General features: G+C 34.2%; 2 protein-coding genes across 2 annotated transcripts; both read left to right on the forward strand.

Moving 5' to 3' along the window:
• Positions 1–10725: 10725 nt before the first annotated feature.
• Positions 10726–18925, forward strand: LOC136798751 (serine/threonine-protein phosphatase 5-like). The gene is made up of 16 exons (XM_067055418.1): positions 10726–10890; positions 11019–11188; positions 11360–11431; positions 11658–11805; positions 13694–13818; positions 14216–14281; positions 14401–14499; positions 14904–15009; positions 15512–15572; positions 15725–15806; positions 16226–16313; positions 16667–16707; positions 16902–16986; positions 17415–17508; positions 18001–18079; positions 18276–18925. Exons 1-16 carry the CDS (start codon positions 10794–10796, stop codon positions 18339–18341), a joined length of 1479 nt encoding a protein of 492 aa, XP_066911519.1. The 5' UTR covers positions 10726–10793; the 3' UTR covers positions 18342–18925.
• Positions 18926–19599: 674 nt separating this feature from the next.
• On the forward strand, positions 19600–21072 carry LOC136798757 (uncharacterized). The gene has a single exon (XM_067055424.1). The coding sequence runs from the start codon at positions 19619–19621 to the stop codon at positions 21038–21040; it is 1422 nt and encodes a 473-aa protein (XP_066911525.1). The 5' UTR covers positions 19600–19618; the 3' UTR covers positions 21041–21072.
• Positions 21073–21153: the final 81 nt, after the last annotated feature.

The raw sequence follows: 21153 nt of genomic DNA on the forward strand, positions 1-21153 counted from the left end.
GTACCCTTCCGTTACCTTTGTAGAAGTAATAGACCTTTTTTCAAAGAGGCCACCCTGTTGAATAATTATATGATAGTCCAGCAGAAAAACAATGATAAAACCATGCATATATTACACATGGTGTCAGCCCCCCAGAAATCTGAAGGGCACCTAGGCCAGGTTAGTAGAGGGGGGCTAATGCCTTGCAATTCTTTGGGGTTACCTATTCATCAAGGGTACCTAGCTGTCTTGATGGAGGCTCTGAGGGCTGGTTATATTTTCCAAATCGAATATTTCAAAATATTTCAAATTATTGAATTTTTTTACCCCAGCACCTAGTTTCCCATCCAATTTCTCTTTCGTTTCCCATCACGCCATCTTTGCTATATTTTTCTAATGTGGTTGTTTTGATTTACAACCGCCATCTTTATAGCATAACAACAAATTTGTTTGGCTGAATGGGGGTACCTAACTCAAAGCAATTTCTCAAGGGGACCTAAATTGCTGGGGGCACCATCATCGAGTTTCAAGCCCGAAGGGCTAGAGGTCAATCTCTTTGGTAGGATTTGAAGCCAACAAATCCTACCAAAGTTGCGCGGCCTTGAGCGACCCGTTTGGTTTTTACACAAATGACAGATTGAAACTAAAATTTACCGCTTAATTTCGAAAAATATATCACTCGAAAACAAAGGAATTGCTAGATTCAATCCGTCATCAAAAATACGGCGCATATTTTAAGGCTTCAATTTTTCTTGCCTGAGAAAGGTTAGAGATTGACCTCTAGCCCTTCGGGCTTGAAACTCAATGGGCACCATGCTCAATGGGGGCACCTGAAAAGTGGGCTGAAACCATGATTACAATATGCATGATACAGTAATTATGCATGGCTCTATCATTGTTTTTATGGCTGGACTACATAATTATTCAACAGGACATCCTCTTTGGAAAAAGGTCTATATGTTATTATCTCTCTAATCATAAAAACAGAGATACCGCAATAAAAAATAGATGGGCCGTATTTTGATATACAAGGGCCGCGCTGACGGACCGTCTACATACCGTAACTTTGTCTAATGTCAACATCCCTCGTCTAAATTCGACACCCTTTTCTAGAGCTGAAAAATAAAAAAAAGGTCATAATTATTTTTCTTTGCTTAGTGGTAAGGGAGGATAAATCTTTTTTCAATCACCGATTCCAACTTTCATATCTTTCCTATCTCTGTAAAAGGGTGTTGAAATTAGAAGACGGATGTCGAGATTAGACCAACTTACGGTAAATATGACAAAACAACGAGCCGTTTGTCTGGGGACAATGTGAAAGTCATAAGTCAAAACCACTTGTTTTAAACTGTGCGAAACAAAGCACAAAAATCAATGTGGCTGGAATATCAATATCTGTATAATAGAGAAGAAAAATTACTTTCATCTATTTTTGGTATATTTATGTAAATGACGCTAAGAAAGGGGGGTGGGGGGTTTTTCAGATAGCGTCACAATGACGTTAGTTGCAGGAAAAATCGATATGTGAGTGACCCCTTACTAAAGATTAATTATGTGTTTTCAGTAAACATAATCTTTTAGTGAGTTAAACCATAGTGTTTGTTTTACCCGTGAAATTATTAAATCTTATTGGTTGAAAAAGATGTCACATGACTTTCCGTGGCAAAGAATAGACTTTTAAACTCCTATATCATAATTACGGGATTTGGAGTGCGGGCCAATTTTACTTTCATTTTCAGTGGTCACTTTCAGACTTTCGATTTCAAGCCAACATCTTAGCAACAGGGTGCTCAGCCATAGATGAAAAAATTTGAGCCAAGCCAACCTTGAAAACTAATTTGAAGATAAACTTCCCAAGAAAAAGAACTACGGGGGAGGCGGGACCCATCTAGATCCGCGCACCGTCGGATAGGCTGGTTCCTGGAAATTTTGCCGGACCTCAAACAATGACCCATTTACATGTGCGAAATTATTTTTACTTTAGCGTATAAACAACAGGGTTCGAATTATAAATTTTAGGAGCTTCGCTATTTTTCCGAGCGAAGCGAAGTCACAGAGGAGCGGCGCAGGCGAAATTTTTTCACTGCTTGCGAAACATTTTTATTATTTTGCGATGTTGTTTGGAAGAAAATGCGATAGTATCTTCAATTCATTTCTCGAGAAAAGCGAAGTAAGAGTTGAAGTAAGAGATTATAGACAAAGCAAAGTATAGTGAAGTTTTGAAGTAACAAGTAGATAAAAGCAATGGATAAACGAGTGAATAAAGTAGCTAGTTGATAAAGCCATGGATAATCGAGTGAATAAAGTAGTGAGTTGATAAAGTAATAGATAAACAAATGAATAAAGTAGCGAAGTGGCGAGATGATAAAGCAATACATAAACAAATGAATAAAGTTGCGAAGTAGCGAGTAGATAAAGCAATAGATAAACGAGTGAATAAAGTAGCGAGTTGATAAAGTAATAGATAAACAAATGAATAAAGTAGCAAAGTGGTAGGTAGATAAAGCAATAGATAAACGAATGAAGAAAGTAGCGAAGTAGCGATTTGATAAAGCAAGAGATAAACGAATGAATAAAATAGCAAAGTAGCGAGTAGATAAAGCAATAGATAAACGAGTGAATAAAGTAGCGAGTTGATAAAGTAATAGATAAATGAATGAATAAAGTAGCGGAGTGGCAGGTAGATAAAGCAATAGATAAACAAATGTGTCGGTAGCAAAATCCTTATAACTTTTCAACTTCGCATTTTAGAGTTGGGAAATCTTTTTGGGTCGCTAAATCTAAAATTCACTTCGCATTTTGCAAAGTGCGAAGCTATAATTCGAACCCTGAACAAGGCCTTTAAAATCAAAGCGCTGTCTTGGGAATTGAATGAAAAAATTTGGTTGGTTGATATTTGGCTGCTGCACCTGGCTGCACATTCGCAATCTGTCATTTTGTCTCATTTTAAAGTTTTCAAGTTTTAATTGATTGTCTTGGGATCTTGAACTTGATTCAGGTAACTCTCATCCTTTTTGTTGCAAATACATCCTGTAGATGACTGATGTTGTTTTTTCTGAAAGCTTGAATTCCTAGTGTGACTAACTGTTAGAGGCCTATTCTTGCAACTATACAGACGCTTACTAATGAGCGTCCCATCAGCACCTTGAACTGACTACCCAATTCCCCTCACATGGCATAGGTTGACCCAGGCGAAGGAACGTTCACTTTCCAAGTGAACTGCCGTGAGTAGGAATCCAACCCTGGCCTCCTGCACAGAAGCCAAGGTCGAAGAATAATAAGAATACAGTCATTTTGTATTTGGTTAACAGAAAAAACTGCTTCCTTTGTTGGAGATAAATTGAAGCTTTGAGGAAGAAATGTATTTTTAACCCAAATGTTTACTCAAAAGTCCAAAACTCTCAAATTGATAATTTCTCATGTTTGTTAAAAAGTCAAGTCTAAAAAAGTAAGAATACCTTATAAATATTTCACCCTCAATTTTAACACTTTCTTAAGAATACTTGACCCTCATCCAAGGTACACTATTCTTATAAAAAACTGCTCTAACTTGGGACTATCTGAAAAAACATGGAACGGCAATTCGGCCACCATTTCACCGAACCTCCAAAGTAGTTTGAGTTAATGAACGGCGTATTAAAAAATACATGATTTCTCTTTCGCAGTGAGTAGGCTTTTAATCAAAATATGAAAAATATCCCTAATGGAACACACTTGAGTGTCTGGAACGAAGAAGAACAAATTAGTGGCAAAACGATGGAGCGTTTGACGCCACTCGCGCAGCAAGTTACACACTTATTTGTTAAGCCCATTGGGTGATAGGCGGTTAGGTGGCGGGCGTTCTCTAATTCTCCAATCAGTGTCCGGTCATTTTGAATGAAAACAAAAAAGTTTAAAAGGGCGCACTATCAGTGAAAGTTATCGTGACATGTTATGACAGAAAGGATGATTGATAAACTTGGTGGAGTAATCAAAACAAATTTGTTGTCAAAGAGATTCAACAGTAAGTGAAAATACAGGCCAGATATCAACCAGTCCCATTTTTCGACCAATCGTCCCAAGTTAGAGCAGCTGACGATAAGAAATGAAACTTTTCCATGTTTCACTTTTTTGCACCAACTCTTCAAAATGAAAATATTTAAGATTTAAAGTTCTTCTTTTATTCAATGATTTATTAGGGCACTTTGTTGACAATCTAACTCTCACCATCAAATTCTTTCTTCAGAAAATTGAAGATGAGAAAAAACCTAAGCATTAGGATGATATCACGAATTGAAACAAATATATTGAAGGTGAGATTTTACAGTCGCCCGTTGTTCAAGGCACTGAGAGGCCACGGGTGCCAAAAAGAATAAGGGTCATGTGAAATACGGCAATCTCATTGGTGGAAATCTGATTAAAGTCTGCGTAGGACTACCTGGAAGCAATCAGTAGAAGAGACCACTTTCATTTTTGCTGCAGATTACCATATAAACTTCTCACAGGGATTACTTGTCAATGTGGTGTGTCAACTTGTCAGCATTGTATTGTTGTAACTGGGAAAGTTAAAAGAAGTAAGACTAGCCTAGTTTCTGATCCTGATATAGGAGTTTAAGTCTTAGACTTAGACTGCCTGTTTGACCATGTAATATGTTTTTGTTTGATTTAAAAATATGTGAACTCTTTTATCTACTCAAGCAATCTCAACCAGGGTTGGACTTGTAGGGCGGCATAAATTTTAACTGTGTAATTGCATGCTTACAGCCTCAGGAATTACGCATCTGATTAAGAGGATTTCCCAGACTTAAAAAATATAATATTTGCTCAGAAGCAAAATAAGAACGAAAAATCAAATAAAAAGCACTGCAATCATCACTGAATGGTTAAAAGGTGATAGGAATAAAACAATGGGCAGGTCTAAAACGCCTAATACCTACTACTTAATACTTACTACTTAATACTTAATACTGACTACCTAATCCGTTTGGATACTTTACAGACCAGAACTTCCAGGCCCTGACTCTCCTTCGCATGTTCGAAATCTCTAAGTTTTGTGAAATTTGAATGTCAACACATACGTCTTTGCTTTATATTTAACTAAAGTCTCTCTTATGACTTTGATCTAATTATAAGATGATAATTAAGAAATAATTAAGAAAACATATGTAAATATTCAAATCAATTATTCTTATACACCCCTGTCTCCTTTATAAAGATCCAATCGGCTAAAACGTTATTTAAACGCTCTTCGAAATTGAATATAGGTCATTAATTGTATCCTTTTGTATTATCTGCATCATATCAAGTAGGAGGCCCGGAATTCCCGAGTTATTTTTTCCGAGTTAAAAAAACCGAGTTAAAAAAAAACCGAGTTATCCCGAGTTATGACGTCATTTTTGGAATTTAGTGACGTCATTTTTCATTTCATAACTCGGTTTATTTTGCTTCCTTTTAACTTTCCGAGTTATTTTCCATTTTTTAACTCGGGAATTTTTGCTTCCTTTAACTTTCCGAGTTATTTTTCATTTTTTTAACTCGGGAATTTTTTCTTCCTTTAGCTTTCCGAGTTATTTTTGAATTTTTAACTCGGGAATTTTTGCTTCCTTTTCCAGTATCTTTCACTTCACATTGCGCAGAATGGGGTTTGATGTTCGAATTATTTTTATACAAAGACGGGGGTAAACATTCGAATAACAATATACCTTCAGGTCAACATTTAAAGACTTTCCACTTTGAAAAAGTTGCGTATTTGACCCCCGGAATGTTTTTTACCCGCAAGTCTAATTAGAGCCTTATGACACAAAAATGTTTATATGACATATCTGTTTAATTTTTATGACTGTAGTTCCTGGCTTTTACTTTTGAGTTTTCTTGAGATCCAATTTTTGTGTTCAGTTTTTTCAGTTCAGAAATTCAATACTTAAGTTTTGTCGCTCATCATATAAAATACTTTCGAGTTTTATCGCCCTTTTATCTCTTGTGACTCTCAGGTTTCCTTTTGGTGTAGCCCACTTAAACTTTGTGATTAAACTTAATTTATCATATGATATTTATGATATGTATGATACAGTATTTATTTTTGTCTGACCTACACTTTCACCAAAATCCCAGTCTATTTGGATTTTTGGCATTTTAAGCAAATATCAATTTTTCAGCCTCTTTCGGCTCGTTTTTTTTTTTGTGTGGCGTTCTGGTCTGTACGTTTCTTCAAGTTTGATCCATTAATATCTTTTCCCAGCCTCTTTGTTTGATCCAGTTAAAACTTCTAGCTATGATGGTGCTGGTCACACTCTGTTCAATATGATCAAATATCTTTTTATTAGGGATAGGATAGGGTTTTCGACTTGACAAAAATGATATAGTTAGTAGATTTTATTTTATTTAAAAAAAAAAAAAAAGAAAAGTTGTAACATTTTATTTTTACTTGTACATATTTTTAGTAGATATACCGAGATTTTTGGTGATTAAAGAGACATAAAAAAAAGATTCGAATTCATAATTCGAATGTTTTGCAAAGGTCACACGCGCGCCGGAAACTTTCGAATGTTTTTCTGTAAGTTGATTTGGTGAGTGTTTTATTTATTTATTTTTTAACATCTCTCATAAAAATCTACGAATAGTCTGTGAAATGATTGATTCAAGAAACGTTGAAACGTTGGTGATTCATTCAAAATTTTTACAGCGAAGTGGGAAGGACTCAGTGAATTTTTTTGAGAATTTTGTCATTTCACTTAAGAATACTGTCTGTACTGTAAGTGTAGGGAGGAAATTTTGAAATAGCTTTATCTCATCACTTACCTGCTGTATTTTTTGAGATTTTATTTATGCTGTAATATTTTTGAAGGGCTTACACTTTGTTTATCTAGCAGGTTTTAACTTCAGTTCTTGCTTTTCAATTATTCACTTGTTTGTTGATTATTCATTTTATTAAGCAGGTTAAGGTTTTTCTAGTTGGTAATGGATGGTTATGTCTTTGATTTAGGTTGGTATGGGATCAATAGATTGAAACTGGTGTTTTTTTATGCAGAAAAATAACTCGGAAAGCTAAAGGAAGAAAAAATTCCCGAGTTAAAAATTCAAAAATAACTCGGAAAGTTAAAGGAAGCAAAAATTCCCGAGTTAAAAAATGGAAAATAACTCGGAAAGTTAAAGGAAGAAAAAATTCCCGAGTTAAAAAATGGAAAATAACTCGGAAAGTTAAAGGAAGCAAAATAAACCGAGTTATGAAATGAAAAATGACGTCACTAAATTCCAAAAATGACGTCATAACTCGGGATAACTCGGTTTTTTTTAACTCGGTTTTTTTAACTCGGAAAAAATAACTCGGGAATTCCGGGCCTCTATCAAGTAGTGTCATAGTACTTCTTGAGATTGGCTCGTAGGGCTTTATATTCAATAACTATAATAATATTTTTGTCAAATAGTGTCACTTTGTCAATAATAGGCAAAAGTTCAATGAACACCTCCAAAAATCTCTCTTTTAGCATTTTCTACTAGAAATTTCTATCTAGTGATATTTAAAGCATCTTATTCACATTAATAATTCTTACTATAATGAAGTTTAAAAAGGCCATATTAAACGACCCTGTCAATATTCTGGCTCGAAAGGGTCATTTGTAAATCAGGTTTGTGATAAAATCAAGTCATGTCTAAATATTCTCTGCCATCTACTTCAGTTACGTCTGTTCCAATGAAACAGGGGCATACTTACTTATTTTAAATTTTCAGATCGACTGATTCTTATAAATAAAGCTAATATGAGCTAACGAAATATTTTTCTCCTACGAAAAAGCGTGTCTCGACAAAATGTGTGTAGTCTGTAAACTTTATAGAAAAAGCGCGGGAAAATGAAGTGAAGAGAAAAAAAGAGAGAAAATATTTTCATGTCTTCAAAACGTTATAAGACAAAAAGCTGAAATTTTTTTAACACCAAATTTTCAGATTAGGTCGAATTGGGCATGCTGATTATTTTAAAGGTATTTTCGAGCAATTTTGAGGTATATACAGTAAATATTAAGTATTAGGTAGTAAGTATTAAGTAGTAGGTATTAGGCGTTTTAGACCTGCCCATAAAACAATACTGTTCAGGCAAAATTCCAAGCATTTTGGTTACTGGCCGTTTTTTGACTTAAAAATTGAGTTTTGGCCTTCGGAGTAACTATTATAGGTGTTCAATACGCGCTACAGGCACCAAAAATTTATTAAACTCCCTCTAAGCCACTTATGAAGGGTTTATTTTCAAGGATTAATATTGTATTGTATTAGCGTAAAAAAAAAGAAATGTATTCAATTGAATATATTTTCAATCATCATAGAGCTGCATAGAGAAAATACATTTTGATTTTGCTCACTATCATCATCTTTTTGACATTTTTTGACACAAAATAAATATCCTCCAAATATTGACTTTTAAAACTAAAATTGAGTATTTTGGCCGTATAACGGCCACAAAAATGTGCTTGGAATTTTCACTGACTGTTGTCCATAAGAAGGCTTCCAATTGGAGATGTACTTTGTTTGATCCACGTTATCTTTAGCGTAAGAAAAACAACTTCGATGGTGGATTTATCAGAAGCTCTTGGCTTGAAAAAGAGTCACTTGCTTGTTTTCACATACAATGATTGGAGAATATGTAATATAAACTTAGGAATAATATAAGCCAAAGCTTAAGTAAAGATTAATGATGAAAAAATAGTGAAGGGAGTAAGTTTTTTTGCCATTGTAACGTCATAGATCAGGGGTTAGAGTGTGTGGGCTCCTAAGCAAATTTATGTCCAATCAATATTTTTCATTTCAGTTCGAATTTAAAAAAAGTTTCCCAACTTTCTGATAAGGAGAACCTTATCAGAAAATTGGGAAACTTTTTTCTAGAAATTAAAAAATCAGGGGGACATTTTGTTTCATGCCATGTAGAATTATTGCCCTTCTCATGAAACAGACATTTTACAAATGGAAGATGAAATCTTCACCTGTTTTGGACTTGCAATAAATAACTCCAAAACAGAAACAATGATACTGAATATTGACGAAATTCCAACATCGATTGCAACCCTGAGAGGTGTCGACCTCAAAAATGTCTCCATATTTCGATACCTTGGAGCTTACATTAATTGCTGCGAGCCTAGTACAGGAGACAGTGAAATAAATCAACGAATCCAACTCGCTTGTCAAAAATTTGCAGAACTATCAAACCTCTTGCAAAATTTCCATATCAACTTGAGAACACGCATTTCATTTCTGAACTGTTTTGTGCGTAGCCGTCTTACCTACGCCTGTCAAAATTGGTGTCTAACTACGAACATAGCTTCAGCCAGGTTTCTAGCTCCCCCCAACAAAGTAAGGTCCCCCCAACAATTTAGCTCCCCCCAAAAAATTGCCTTGTGCTAGGTCCCCTAACACTTCAGGTCCCAAGATAAACAAAAACAAAAATATTGTTCTCTCGCCCCCGTAGAGAGAAGTCAATAAAAAATATATGTGAGTACAGTACTGATAAATGAAAACTAAACTTTACTTGTTTTAATATTTATGTTTACAAGTCGTTTGCTTTTTATATTTGATTTAATAGTAAGATAAGATATCTTTTGGATTTAGCTGAACAGCCTCCAGAGTCTCAGTCAGATCATCTAGGCTCCCCCCAACAATCTAGGTCCCCCCAAATATTTTGGTAATTTTAGCCCCCAGGCTCTTTAAAGGCCAAAATATTTCTTAGCCCCCCCAAAAAAAATAAGGGGGGGGGCTGAACCTATGTACGAATCAACTAAACAGACTAGACATCACATACAGAACATTCTTGAGAAGAATGATTCGCAATGGGTTTAAACAAATTGACAGAGAAAACAATGACTATCGACTAGTCATCACGAATGAGAATTTGCATGCACTTTGTGGAACTCGTGACGTCACTGACTTTATCAAAAGTCAACAAGCGAGCTATGTGGCACATGTAATAAGAATGCCTAACGAACGGTCGTTGAAACAATTAATGTTTAACGATGACACAAATCGTAAACGTGGTCGACCTTCCAAGACACTGTTAGACCAAGTTGTTTCTGATAAAGATGTTTCAATTGATGTATTTTGTAATAGATCATTAAATGAGAGGGTGTGAGATTGCTCTAGGGTTCCCAACAACACAGACAACAATCGTCCAGTGTCTTTGGTAGCCCTACAGCCAATCCATCCTTATATAGGGATTAGATTGTAAAATTTTATTATTATTATTATTATAGTACCGAAGATATTGGAAACAGTAGACTCAATATCTTTTGACTTTGCAAAAGCACTTGGTTCCTCATCAACTAGAATCATATGGGATAAAAAACAAGCTGCTTGAATGGATCAAAGACTTCCTGAAATATCGATCCCAGAGATTGATAGAAGATGTTTGCATACCTGTCTATACTATATAACAATGTATTAATCAACCCAAAATGTATAAGCGTTTCATAGAGGCCCATGTCCCCACGATGGCCTGCAAATATGTAAAACTATATTATATTGAGGCAATAATTCTATCTACATTGAGAAAATTCTGCCTTCTTTAAAATGGCCCTTTGGATTGTTTCTAAAGAAGGCAGAATACTAGGCCTGCAATTGCTGGTAATAAATCATGCCGGATACAGAAAATTTTGAACCACAGTAAAACAGCTGAGGTACTGCCAAGGAAACCATTTTTCATTCCATTTGAGTTTTTATTCATATATTTATCCAAAAAAGATTTGTTTAGTCTTCACTTGACATCTGACAAAAAACTGCCCTGTTTGCAAAAAATATATATAGATCTTGTATTAGGCCCTCAACTGCCAATTTTTATAGCAAATGGTAAAAATAAAACAATGGGTGAACCAATAGAAAATGGACATGCTGAAATCTCAGATGAAGTCAAAGAGAAAGCTGAATCAATTAAAAATGAAGCAAACCAATTTTTCAAAAGTAAGTAAATTCTTTCCTTTTCTGAGAAGATTTTGATGTTCAAAATTCCTCATTTTAATCATTTTAGTTTTTTTTTTCTTCAATTGTCCAATTGTTTTCTTGATTCATTTAAATTTTGATTTTTTTAGATGGTAAATTTGACAAAGCTTTGGCACTGTACTCTGAAGCAATTGATTTGAATCCAAATGTTGCAGCTTACTACGGAAACCGTAGTTTTTGTAATATCAAAATGGATTTTTTTGGAGCTGCGTTGGAAGATGCAAATAGTGCTATCAAGATTGACAAAAAATATATCAAGGTTTCAACTTTTTTTCATACTCTACACAAGTTTCAAGTATTTTTAAACAAACATAATTTTGCATTGATAGGTTTTCTGTGGACTAACTCTCAAGGAATAAATTGTTATTTCAGATGTTACTTTAAAAATGCTATGTTAATAAAAGTTTTTAGTCACCATTGCCTATTGTAGGGGTATTACAGAAGAGCATCTGCAAATATGGCACTTGGAAAATTCAAATTAAGTTTACGAGATTATGAAGCAGTAAGTATCAGTACCTCTTTATTGAACAAAATCATTCTTACTCTTAGTCTCTGATCTAATCCTTATATTCCTGATTTTCTACCCTGATTCAATATAAGTTTTGTCGAAGGGAACAACAAAACATGTGTACAAATCTTAAGTGTTCTGTGTATACACATAATTTTTCTTTCTTGATAATTCTTTTTAAATTGTTCATATCCTTGTTTCAATTCTCCCTTCTGAAAAGGTTGCAAAAGTTTGTCCGAAAGATAAAGATGCACAGAAGAAATTCACTGAATGTAAAAAGTTGGTACATCAACAAGCTTTTGCTCAAGCTATAGCTGTTGATGATAATAAAGTCTCCCTTGTTGAATCTTTGGATCTAGAATCTATGAGTAAGTGGTTGTCTTCCTTTTGGGCCAAATTGAAAAGTTTCCGTTTCTGTCACGGAAGGAAATCAGAGTCTTTTTTGGTCTATTTTTGAAAAATGGTAAAATGAATAAAAATAGTATTAGTCCTGAATTAAAGCCTTCATAGTACTACTACTTCCAAAGCAAAATAAATTTCATAAAAGTTTTTCCTCATTGAATAATTGAACTTTGAAGGTTCTGTCACGGAAGGAATGCAGCAAAGACATTGAAAAAGACAAAAGTATGCTGATTCAGATTCCTGTGAATTTAAAGAGAATTTTAAAGCCAAAATACCACCATAAGAAACTTATGTCTATCTGCTTGTCATTGAAAAAAGAACTGAGTCAAAAAAATTAATTTCAATGGCTACAGGCCTTCGCAACTGAGAAAGGTCAGTGTCACGGAAGGACACTGTCACGGAAGGAAAAAATTCCTACTTTTCAAAATCAGCAATAGCGTAAGAAATGTTGAATGAAACTAGTGGAGTGACACATCATATCATGAATCATAGCCATTTTTACTATTCAGTTCATTTCAAAACCTTGTAACTGTATTTTTATTGTTCAACCCAAGCGAGTGAGCTACTTCCAAAGGCTCTAATTAGCATATTTCCATGGTGCTGAAGCGATTTAGAGGGTTTAGAACCAGCTGGGAACAGTAGTTTTGCCAGAAAACCGGTTTTTAGGCCTCTAGAGCCGCCTGGGCTTACGCTGTAAGCTTGCAGCGCTGTACTGGAGCCTTAGTTAAGCTTATTCTGAGCTCCATACCGGGCTGAGCTGTTTCCCAATGGTCCTAAACCTCGTAGGACACTCTCCTGCAATGGATTAGACCCATTGAAGTCCAGCAAAGGGGGCTTAACCAACAAATTTTCACTTAAATAGCTTAAAAACGCTTAAAAAGCTCTATTATAAGTGTTTTTAAGGCTTTTTAAAGCAAAAAACGTAAAAACGCAAATTTGCAAGCGAGTGAGCTACTTCCAAAGGCTCTAATCATGCAGGGCTGAGCTGGTTCCAAATAGTCCTAAACCTCGTGGGATACTCTCCTGCAATGGATTAGACCCATTGAAGTCCAAGATTTCTAAAAATAACAAGATATTTTTAATCCGTCACGGAAGGACAAGGTGAAAGTGTCACGGAAGGACAAGGTGAAAGTGTCACGGAAGGACAATAATTTCAGACCTTGTAAGTGAATATGAAGGAGGTTGCTTTGGAATGTAATTTAATTTTTTGTTAGGGGGTACCAATAGTTAGAACTTGCAATAATATCGAGAATAGTGTATTTGTACAAAGCTGGTGAAAAAACTTTTTGTCTTGAAATTGTCATGGAAGGAATTCGATATTTGATAAAAGTTTCTGCTTGCAGTACTTTTCTGTTGTTCGACTTATTTCAAAATGAATAAACCTATTAAACTAACTAGGGTATGTACTTGTTTTAAAACAACATTTCATTTTTGATTAATCATTTTATTTTTCAAAAGAAGGTCCATTATATTTTAACACTTGTCCTTCCGTGACAAAACCGTTAGTTGTGTTTCGATATAATCACCTGATTACAGAGTCTAAAAGTGCGACTCGGTTGATTTAAAAGTTGAAATTGGAAAATTTAAGGGTTATTTAAAAAAAAATCACAGTTACTTATTTTGTTTGTAAGATTTTTGATTTTGTGTTTTGGTTGACCACTTTTCAATTTGGCCCTTTTTTAGTAATTTTGGTTATTCTCATATTTTTGTCTGCAATAAACTGATACTCTCACACAAAACTTTTGTTATATCTTGGAGTGATTGACAGATTCAAATCATCTTAAATGAATAACTTGTCAATCATAACTCAATTTGTTCATATCCTGTCTTTATACTTCTATTTGTCCCCTTCAGCTATTGAATCTACTTATGAAGGACCTTCCCTTGACGAAGATGGGAAAGTGACGAAAGAATTCATGGATAAATTACTACCATATTTGAAGAATCAAAAGAAAATTCACAAGAAATGTGCATATCAAGTATGCAGTTTATGATTATTTATGTACTTTTTCAGTAAACTTAGGGAAATAATTTGGTTGTAAACAATGGTAATAGCAAAGCTGTGATTATGGTTTGGGGGAAGGCCTTGTTTGTAACGACCAAAACTATTGATAAATAAGAGGTAAGAAAACAAATGTTCAACAAGTGAGAAAACATAATGTAATCAGCGCTCCATATGGAGCACTATTAAAAGTTGAAAAATTGACCAATTGAAAGATCAAATATAGAAAAGGCGCAAAAAAGAGTTGCTGCATGCTAAAAAATTGCTAGCGAAAAAACTTTATGCGAGAATTGGAGAGTTCAGATTTAAGCGTATTATTAATTAAAGGTATGATAAATATTTTATATTGAATTACTGTGTTTTTGTCTTCATAGATTTTAGTAAACATCAAAGAGTATTTCGAGAAATGTGATTCGCTAATTGATGTCACAATACCCAAGGTATTAAACCTTTTTTCTAATTAGTTCTTAATTCATAATTTATTGTTTTTTTTCAATGGTTTATTTATTGTTGATTGAATTGTCTTGAATCCTTATTTTCAATATTTTAATCTTCAAAGGATAAGAAGTTAACAGTATGCGGAGACATCCATGGACAATTCTATGATCTGCTGAATATTTTTGAAATCAATGGATTACCGTCAGAAGAAAACCCATATGTATCCTTCTCATATATTCCATTGTCTTTTGCACCTTTGGTAATTTTTGTAGGGAATCTTGTGGTGCAAGTAAAAGTTTGTTGGGTGGGGCTTCCGAGGGTATATAATACCAGTGAAGTTTCCTTGAATAAAGTCATAAATACCTCCTTTTCATTGATTTTTTGAACAAATAGTAAAGCCAGATTAACAATATTTAAGAGGAGGTCGGAATCGCTTTGAAAAATACTGAGCTTGTTGCAGTTTTTAAAACTAATCATCAAAACAAAATGATGTGCGTAATGGCTTAATGGCTCAAATAAAGGCAAAAAGTTTTTGCAAACAAGTTTATTCACTGGCGAGGATGAAGCTATATGGTAAATAGTTCACCAATCAGTCGTATATCCCTTAACCCTTGTACTGGTTAGCTATTCAATGGTGATTTTGTTGATCGTGGTTCATTTTCTGTAGAAGTCATCCTCACTTTATTCGGATTCAAACTTCTCTATCCAAACCATTTCTTCATGTCAAGAGGTATAGATCTGATCAACTTTCTGATGATAATGTTGCTTTTTAAAAGTTTAGTAGACGAGTAAAAGACGACAATACGGAGAATTTTTGACGTCAGAATGAAATATCTTTGTTCACTTGTAAAAACAGTACTTTTCCTTCAAAACTTCAATACCTAAGGAAATACTTGAGGTATAACGTTATAAATAATAATGTTATAAACTTACAGCAAAGAAGCGCTGGAAATTTTGTACCTATACAAAATACCAATATAAAAAAAGTTACGTCAAAAAGTTTAGGGGTGCGGTTTTTTTTTAATCACCCTGTTTGTTACTTGAATATTAGTTCCAGTATTTTGGGCTTTGTTCAGTTTACTGAGATCTATGGCTCACACAGTCTTTAAAAGTTATAAAACTTATTTGCCAAATCATTGAAATCACTATAAGCTTGTTATTAGTCAGCACATTGACTTTTGAGGCATTCACGAAAAAATGTGTTGTTGAATTTATTTTTCAATTCATTTTAGGGAATCACGAAAGTGCTACGATGAACAAAATGTATGGTTTTGAAGGAGAAGTAGTGTCAAAGTAAGTTTCATCTGTCCCTAAGTCAAAGATTCGAATATTAATAAAGATTTTTAAACTGTTGTTTTTATGTTTTTTTACGATGTATTGACAATAGTTGTTTTAGTCTACTATTATTTTTTTTTATTTCTTTAGTTTTTTTATCCACTTTTTAGGTACACTTCCAAAATGGCAGATTTATTTACAGAAGTTTACAATTTGCTTCCTCTATGTCATTTGATCAACAAAAAAATTCTTGTAAGATTTACAACAATTATCATGATTTCAATTATTGATTATAAACTAAAGAAATTCTTCTGTTAGGAAAAGTAAAAACTTTAAAAGAATTTCTAATATGCATGAATAACAGGAAAGTTATGCACTTCTTTTTTTTCCTATTCTGTTTATCCAAGTCTCGTAATAGAAAACAACTTTTTGCTGTTGTAAGTTAGTTCTTCATTATTAGTCGACTTATTTTGACAAAACCTTTTAATATTAACACTATTATTGCTGTTTGTATCTGGCAATGATGTCATGTTTTTAAGTTTGAAAGAATATCTTCAGGATTAATATTCTTTATTCTTGATATATATTGTTCTTCTTTTCTTTTGAAAATGAAATGGTGATATTTTTTCCTTCTATCTTTCACTTCTTCTGGTTTTTTCATTTCGTTTCAGACAATGCATGGTGGTCTTTTCAGTAAAGATGACGTCACTATAGAAGATATTCGCAAAGTTGACCGGAATAGACAACCCCCTGATTCAGGTATTTATTTTTAGCTGTTAAAATCTTTAAAAATCAAAAAGGTATTTTAAGTTCTTTCAGTACTGAAGTTAAGCTAAAAAAATTCATCTATAAGCAATTCTTTGGCTGCCAGCAATTTTGATTGAGGACCTAATTCAAAAAGTGGCACACCCACGATCCCAAACATGACCAATTTTCCTTGAAGCCAAACCCGATAAAATTGCATTCAAAGTGGACATACAGCGGCTTTGTAAAATTGCAAATCTTAATAATGTATTAAGTTCAGCAATTGCATGTTTTTGTAGTTTGGCTGAAAAATTGAACAATTGTAAAGGATGTTGGATTAAATGTTTTCATTCGATATTTTTTTTAAGGAATTATGTGTGAATTACTTTGGTCTGACCCTCAGCCTCAGGTAGGTGACTATTTAGATGAACCAATCAAGCCCTAAGCAATGCATTAGTATTCAAACACATTGCAGAAAATGATATCAGTAGGTTTAGATGCGACCTTCTTTTTCCTTTGCTGGGAAATTTTCTCTGAACAGACAATAATTCTCCAAAAAATGCATTTTCATAATTGGCCTTCATGTTGTATTGTTTCTTTTAGAATGGGAGAGCAGCAAGCAAACGAGGAACTGGAGTATCATTTGGACCTGATATCACGCAAAACTTTCTAAATAGAAATAATCTTGGTTTGTCTTTTTTTGTTGACCATAAATTGTAATAATCTACTTTGAAACTTACTCAACTATCCCATCTAATTACTCTTGAGAATAAATAAAAGAAAGCCTTTATTAAATGCATTATTAGCCTATTTCATAGGATTCGTGCATCTGTTATGCTATTTTATAAATTTAAAGGGGAAAAATGCACTAATCTGTGCAGATTTTCCTTCGAGAAAGACGTTGAAAATAATTGATTTTCTGTCATCATTCAATTTACGTGGTTTCTTTTCCATTCTTTTTTGCTTTTGTAAAACTCATAATCTCAATTCGAAAAAGAGTGATCAACCACAAAAAAAATGATTACTGAAATGACGTAGAAAAATATCATGTACTAAAAACACGAATCCTATGAAATAGGATAATATGTAACTGTTCTATTATCTATCGGTTTGCAGAATACATCATCCGAAGTCACGAAGTCAAAGACGAGGGATATGAAGTAGCACATAATGGAAAGTGTATCACCGTTTTCTCTGCACCCAATTACTGGTAATATAAAGATATAATATATGTATCAGCAATGCATACTTAACCCTGGCTAGACAGATCGAATTGCCCAGGGCAGCATCTCACACCATAAAACTAATTATAGCGCCAAAAGAAAGAAAAAGTGCACATAAAGGAGATTCCCTGGGGAATTCTGTGAATGACTCCTTCGGATTTAAGCAATGAAGAATATATGATGGCCCTGCAACGTTCACAATTATCTATATAGGGTGAAGGAGCTAGTTTGTGACGTTGACGCCTTAGAACAATCAGTCACCACTCCTAAACCCTTTGGAGGTTTAATAGATTGACTAATTTCTAATGTTACAATTATTTTTACGAAAGTTGCGTAACAATTATATGTGAAATTACGTCAGATTTTCTAATTCTATCAAAATTTATTGAGGGATACAGTGGCTCTGCTTTTGTTCCCATAAAAAATACCCACTTCAAATAATCAGCGGAAATGAAAAAACTCTCTTCATTCCGTTCCAGTGACCAGATGGGTAACAAAGGTGCATTCATCACACTATACGAAGATCTCAAACCGAATTTCACATCTTTCTCTTCTGTGGTATGTTAACATTAATCATATTGTCAAAAGAAAGTCTTTTTCACTATCTCGCAATCGAGTTTAAAAAAGTCTAGTTAGTTACTTGAAAAATAAGAAACTCTAAAATGTGTTATTGTTCATAAAACTAATATGAACGAATATTTAATTTATCCATCCAATCCTCTTTAATAATTATGTACCCTCTGTTACATTTTAGCCTCATCCTTCAGTACGTCCAATGGCATATGCAAACTCTATGATGTCCATGTTTGGATTAGCGTAAAGCAGAATGGTTTCAATTAAGAGGAAAACAAGAGATGAGAGGAGGATGAGTATGTTGGCAAGTACAAGAAGCTTCTATTCAGCTACCCTAAGAATGCAACGATTCCAAAAGTAAAGAATCACAGCAAATTCTTCTGACGGGCGCTTACGCGGATCACATAATCCACACTTTTGTGTACCGAAAGATTCCTGCATTAAGTGCTAAGATAAGGTTCTTGGGTATTTCTCTGATTTGATTGATTGATCGGTCGTTTGATTGTTTTTAATTTTCTATATATCTCAAAGGTCGACCAGACTTGATTTTTTCCTTGATAATTTATTTTTGAAACCGTTCTAAAGTCGATAATACTGAGATCGAGGATTTCCGATAATTTGGAGTAGCTTTTGCAGAGATCCAAAAAATTTTTAATCTAGGTAGGCATTATTACAATGGATGATTTTTATAACTCAAAAGATGTTTTTCAGTTAGAATGTATTTCACAAAGAAGATTGTATTTTTATGATGAGAAAAACGATACGGCAGAGATCTTTAGTTATTAATTTTTTATCTAGTATGATAGTAAGATAATTCTGTACATATTCTTATTGAGTTTGTTTTTTTTTACTTTTGCTTGGTTTCCTTCTGACTAATTAACAGGCTAATCGCACGATGGGCTATTTTTTCTTATTTGGCACGCCCTCAAAGAGAGCAATTAATCGTTAATTGCATCCTGTAGAGAGCAATTAATCGTTAATCACACTCTCCAATGCCGCGCCAATGTTTACAAAATTGGTTTTAATGTTTTTTCTTACATTTTTTTTGCATCGAACGTTTTAATTGCATTCGAAATTTATTTTGTGAGAAAGAAAATCAATAAACAACAATAAAAGAAAGACATAAAGAGAGGAGAAAAATATGAAACTCTCAGTGTAATTTCTGTAATTTATTTTCCTAACTGGGAAAAAGTAGTGAAAGCCATTGTGCGATTAGCTCGTAATCACATAATAACTCGTACAATTCGAAAATTGCACTCGTGATTTTTTTGTTTTGAATTTTCCTCGTCCTTTCGGACTCGGAAAATTAATAACAAAAAAATCACTCGTGCAATTATATTCGAATTGCACTCGTTATCATGTGATTACATATACTAATCATCCGAATGTTTGTTAACTGCCACATAAATCAACAGGTTGATTGTTAATTTTGACTTTTTTCTTTCGTACTTTACGATGCTCTTCTGGCATTTTCTCTATGATTTACTTTTATCTTTTTCAGCGAGATTTTAAAAATAAATAAAGATGTCAACGTTTAAGCTGTGTCAAAGTCTCAAATTATCACATCGTTATGCGACAACAGAGGCCGGTGGACAATACAAGAAGTTTCTGACCATGCTTAAGAGACAGCAAGAACCTCCTTACTTGTATACTTCGAATCCAGACATAATCCAAGAGACGATTGATTTCAGTGTTTATAAAGGGTTGACGAGCACCATACAACAGCAACAAAAAACTTCAAACCTCTCCTTATTCTCACAGCTAGGTGTAAACCAAACAAGTGAACAACTTCTTCGTCAGAATGGAATTCACGAGCCTTTATTTGTTCAACAGAAGTCATTACCAATTCTTTTCGCTCGGCGATCGGCAATCATTGAATCAGAAACCGGTAGCGGAAAAACTTTAACCTATCTGTTACCAATCTTGCAAAATCTTGGAAATCGAAGCTGCTCTAATGTTATAGTTGTTCCCACGCGTGAATTAGCTTCACAGGTTTATAACGAAATTCTGAAATACCTACCGGACAGACGTTTAGCTGTCCGATATGTATCCGGTATTGATGAGCTCCAGGAACGAAAGATCGATACCGCTTTGCGGGAAAGCAATGTTGTAATCGGAACTCCCAAAAGATTGTTAGAGATTTTCGAAACTAAAAGTGGATATTTTCGTAATGTTCGTCGGATCGTGTTAGATGAGGTCGATAAGCTGCTGCCCATCAAATCTCTGGATAAGATAGGGATGGCTAAAACGAAGCCTGCTGATAAACTTCTAGCTATGTTGACTTTCTACAACAAACGAGCACAAATGATAGCAACTTCAGCAACTGTTTCATACAAACTGATACAAGAATTGCAAGATCGTGGCTTTACCAAACGAAGTTCCGTTATCAAATGTAGTCCGGATGAATACAAACACGGAAAGGTGCCGGATAATATTCAGCATTTGTTTGTGGTTTCCGAGGCAACAACAAGCCCGCATGGTATTATGGGTAACAAAATCAAAATGATTACACAATTGTTTCGCCAATCGAACGAACGCTCCACTTTAGTATTCATCCCTAGAGAGCTTTCAGTACAAAATGTTGCAGATATTTTCCAAGAAATGGGCTTCGCAGCTGTTGCGCTCTACAAAAAGGTTCTTTTACCATCGTCGAATGAGTTTGAGAAGTTTTTAGAAGCATTCAAAGAGGGTGAAATTCAAATAGTGGTTTGCACAGAAGAAACTGTCCGAGGGATGGATTTCCCTTTCATAAATCGAGCTTTCCTGACCTACATCCCTACCTTACCTGAAGACTATGTTCACGTCGCAGGTCGCGTAGGGCGGGCGAATAGAAAAGGTATAGTAACGACAGTTCTTGATGGCGCTGATGAACAAAGTGAAAGAAAACGTTTAAAACGCAGGTTAGCAGCCTTGAAAATTAAAGCCAGGAAAATAGTTTTCAAGTAATATTTTAAATTTATATTTTTGTATCCATTAGATCAGATGATGTTTTATATATTTTTTAAAAAACCCAAAATATATTGAAAACAATCATACCTACTTATCTTTAATCTGTCTAA

This window comes from Clytia hemisphaerica, unplaced genomic scaffold (genome assembly GCF_902728285.1).
Source record: "Clytia hemisphaerica strain Z4C2 unplaced genomic scaffold, Clytia hemisphaerica genome assembly, whole genome shotgun sequence".
NCBI classification, from domain to species: domain Eukaryota; kingdom Metazoa; phylum Cnidaria; class Hydrozoa; order Leptothecata; family Clytiidae; genus Clytia; species Clytia hemisphaerica.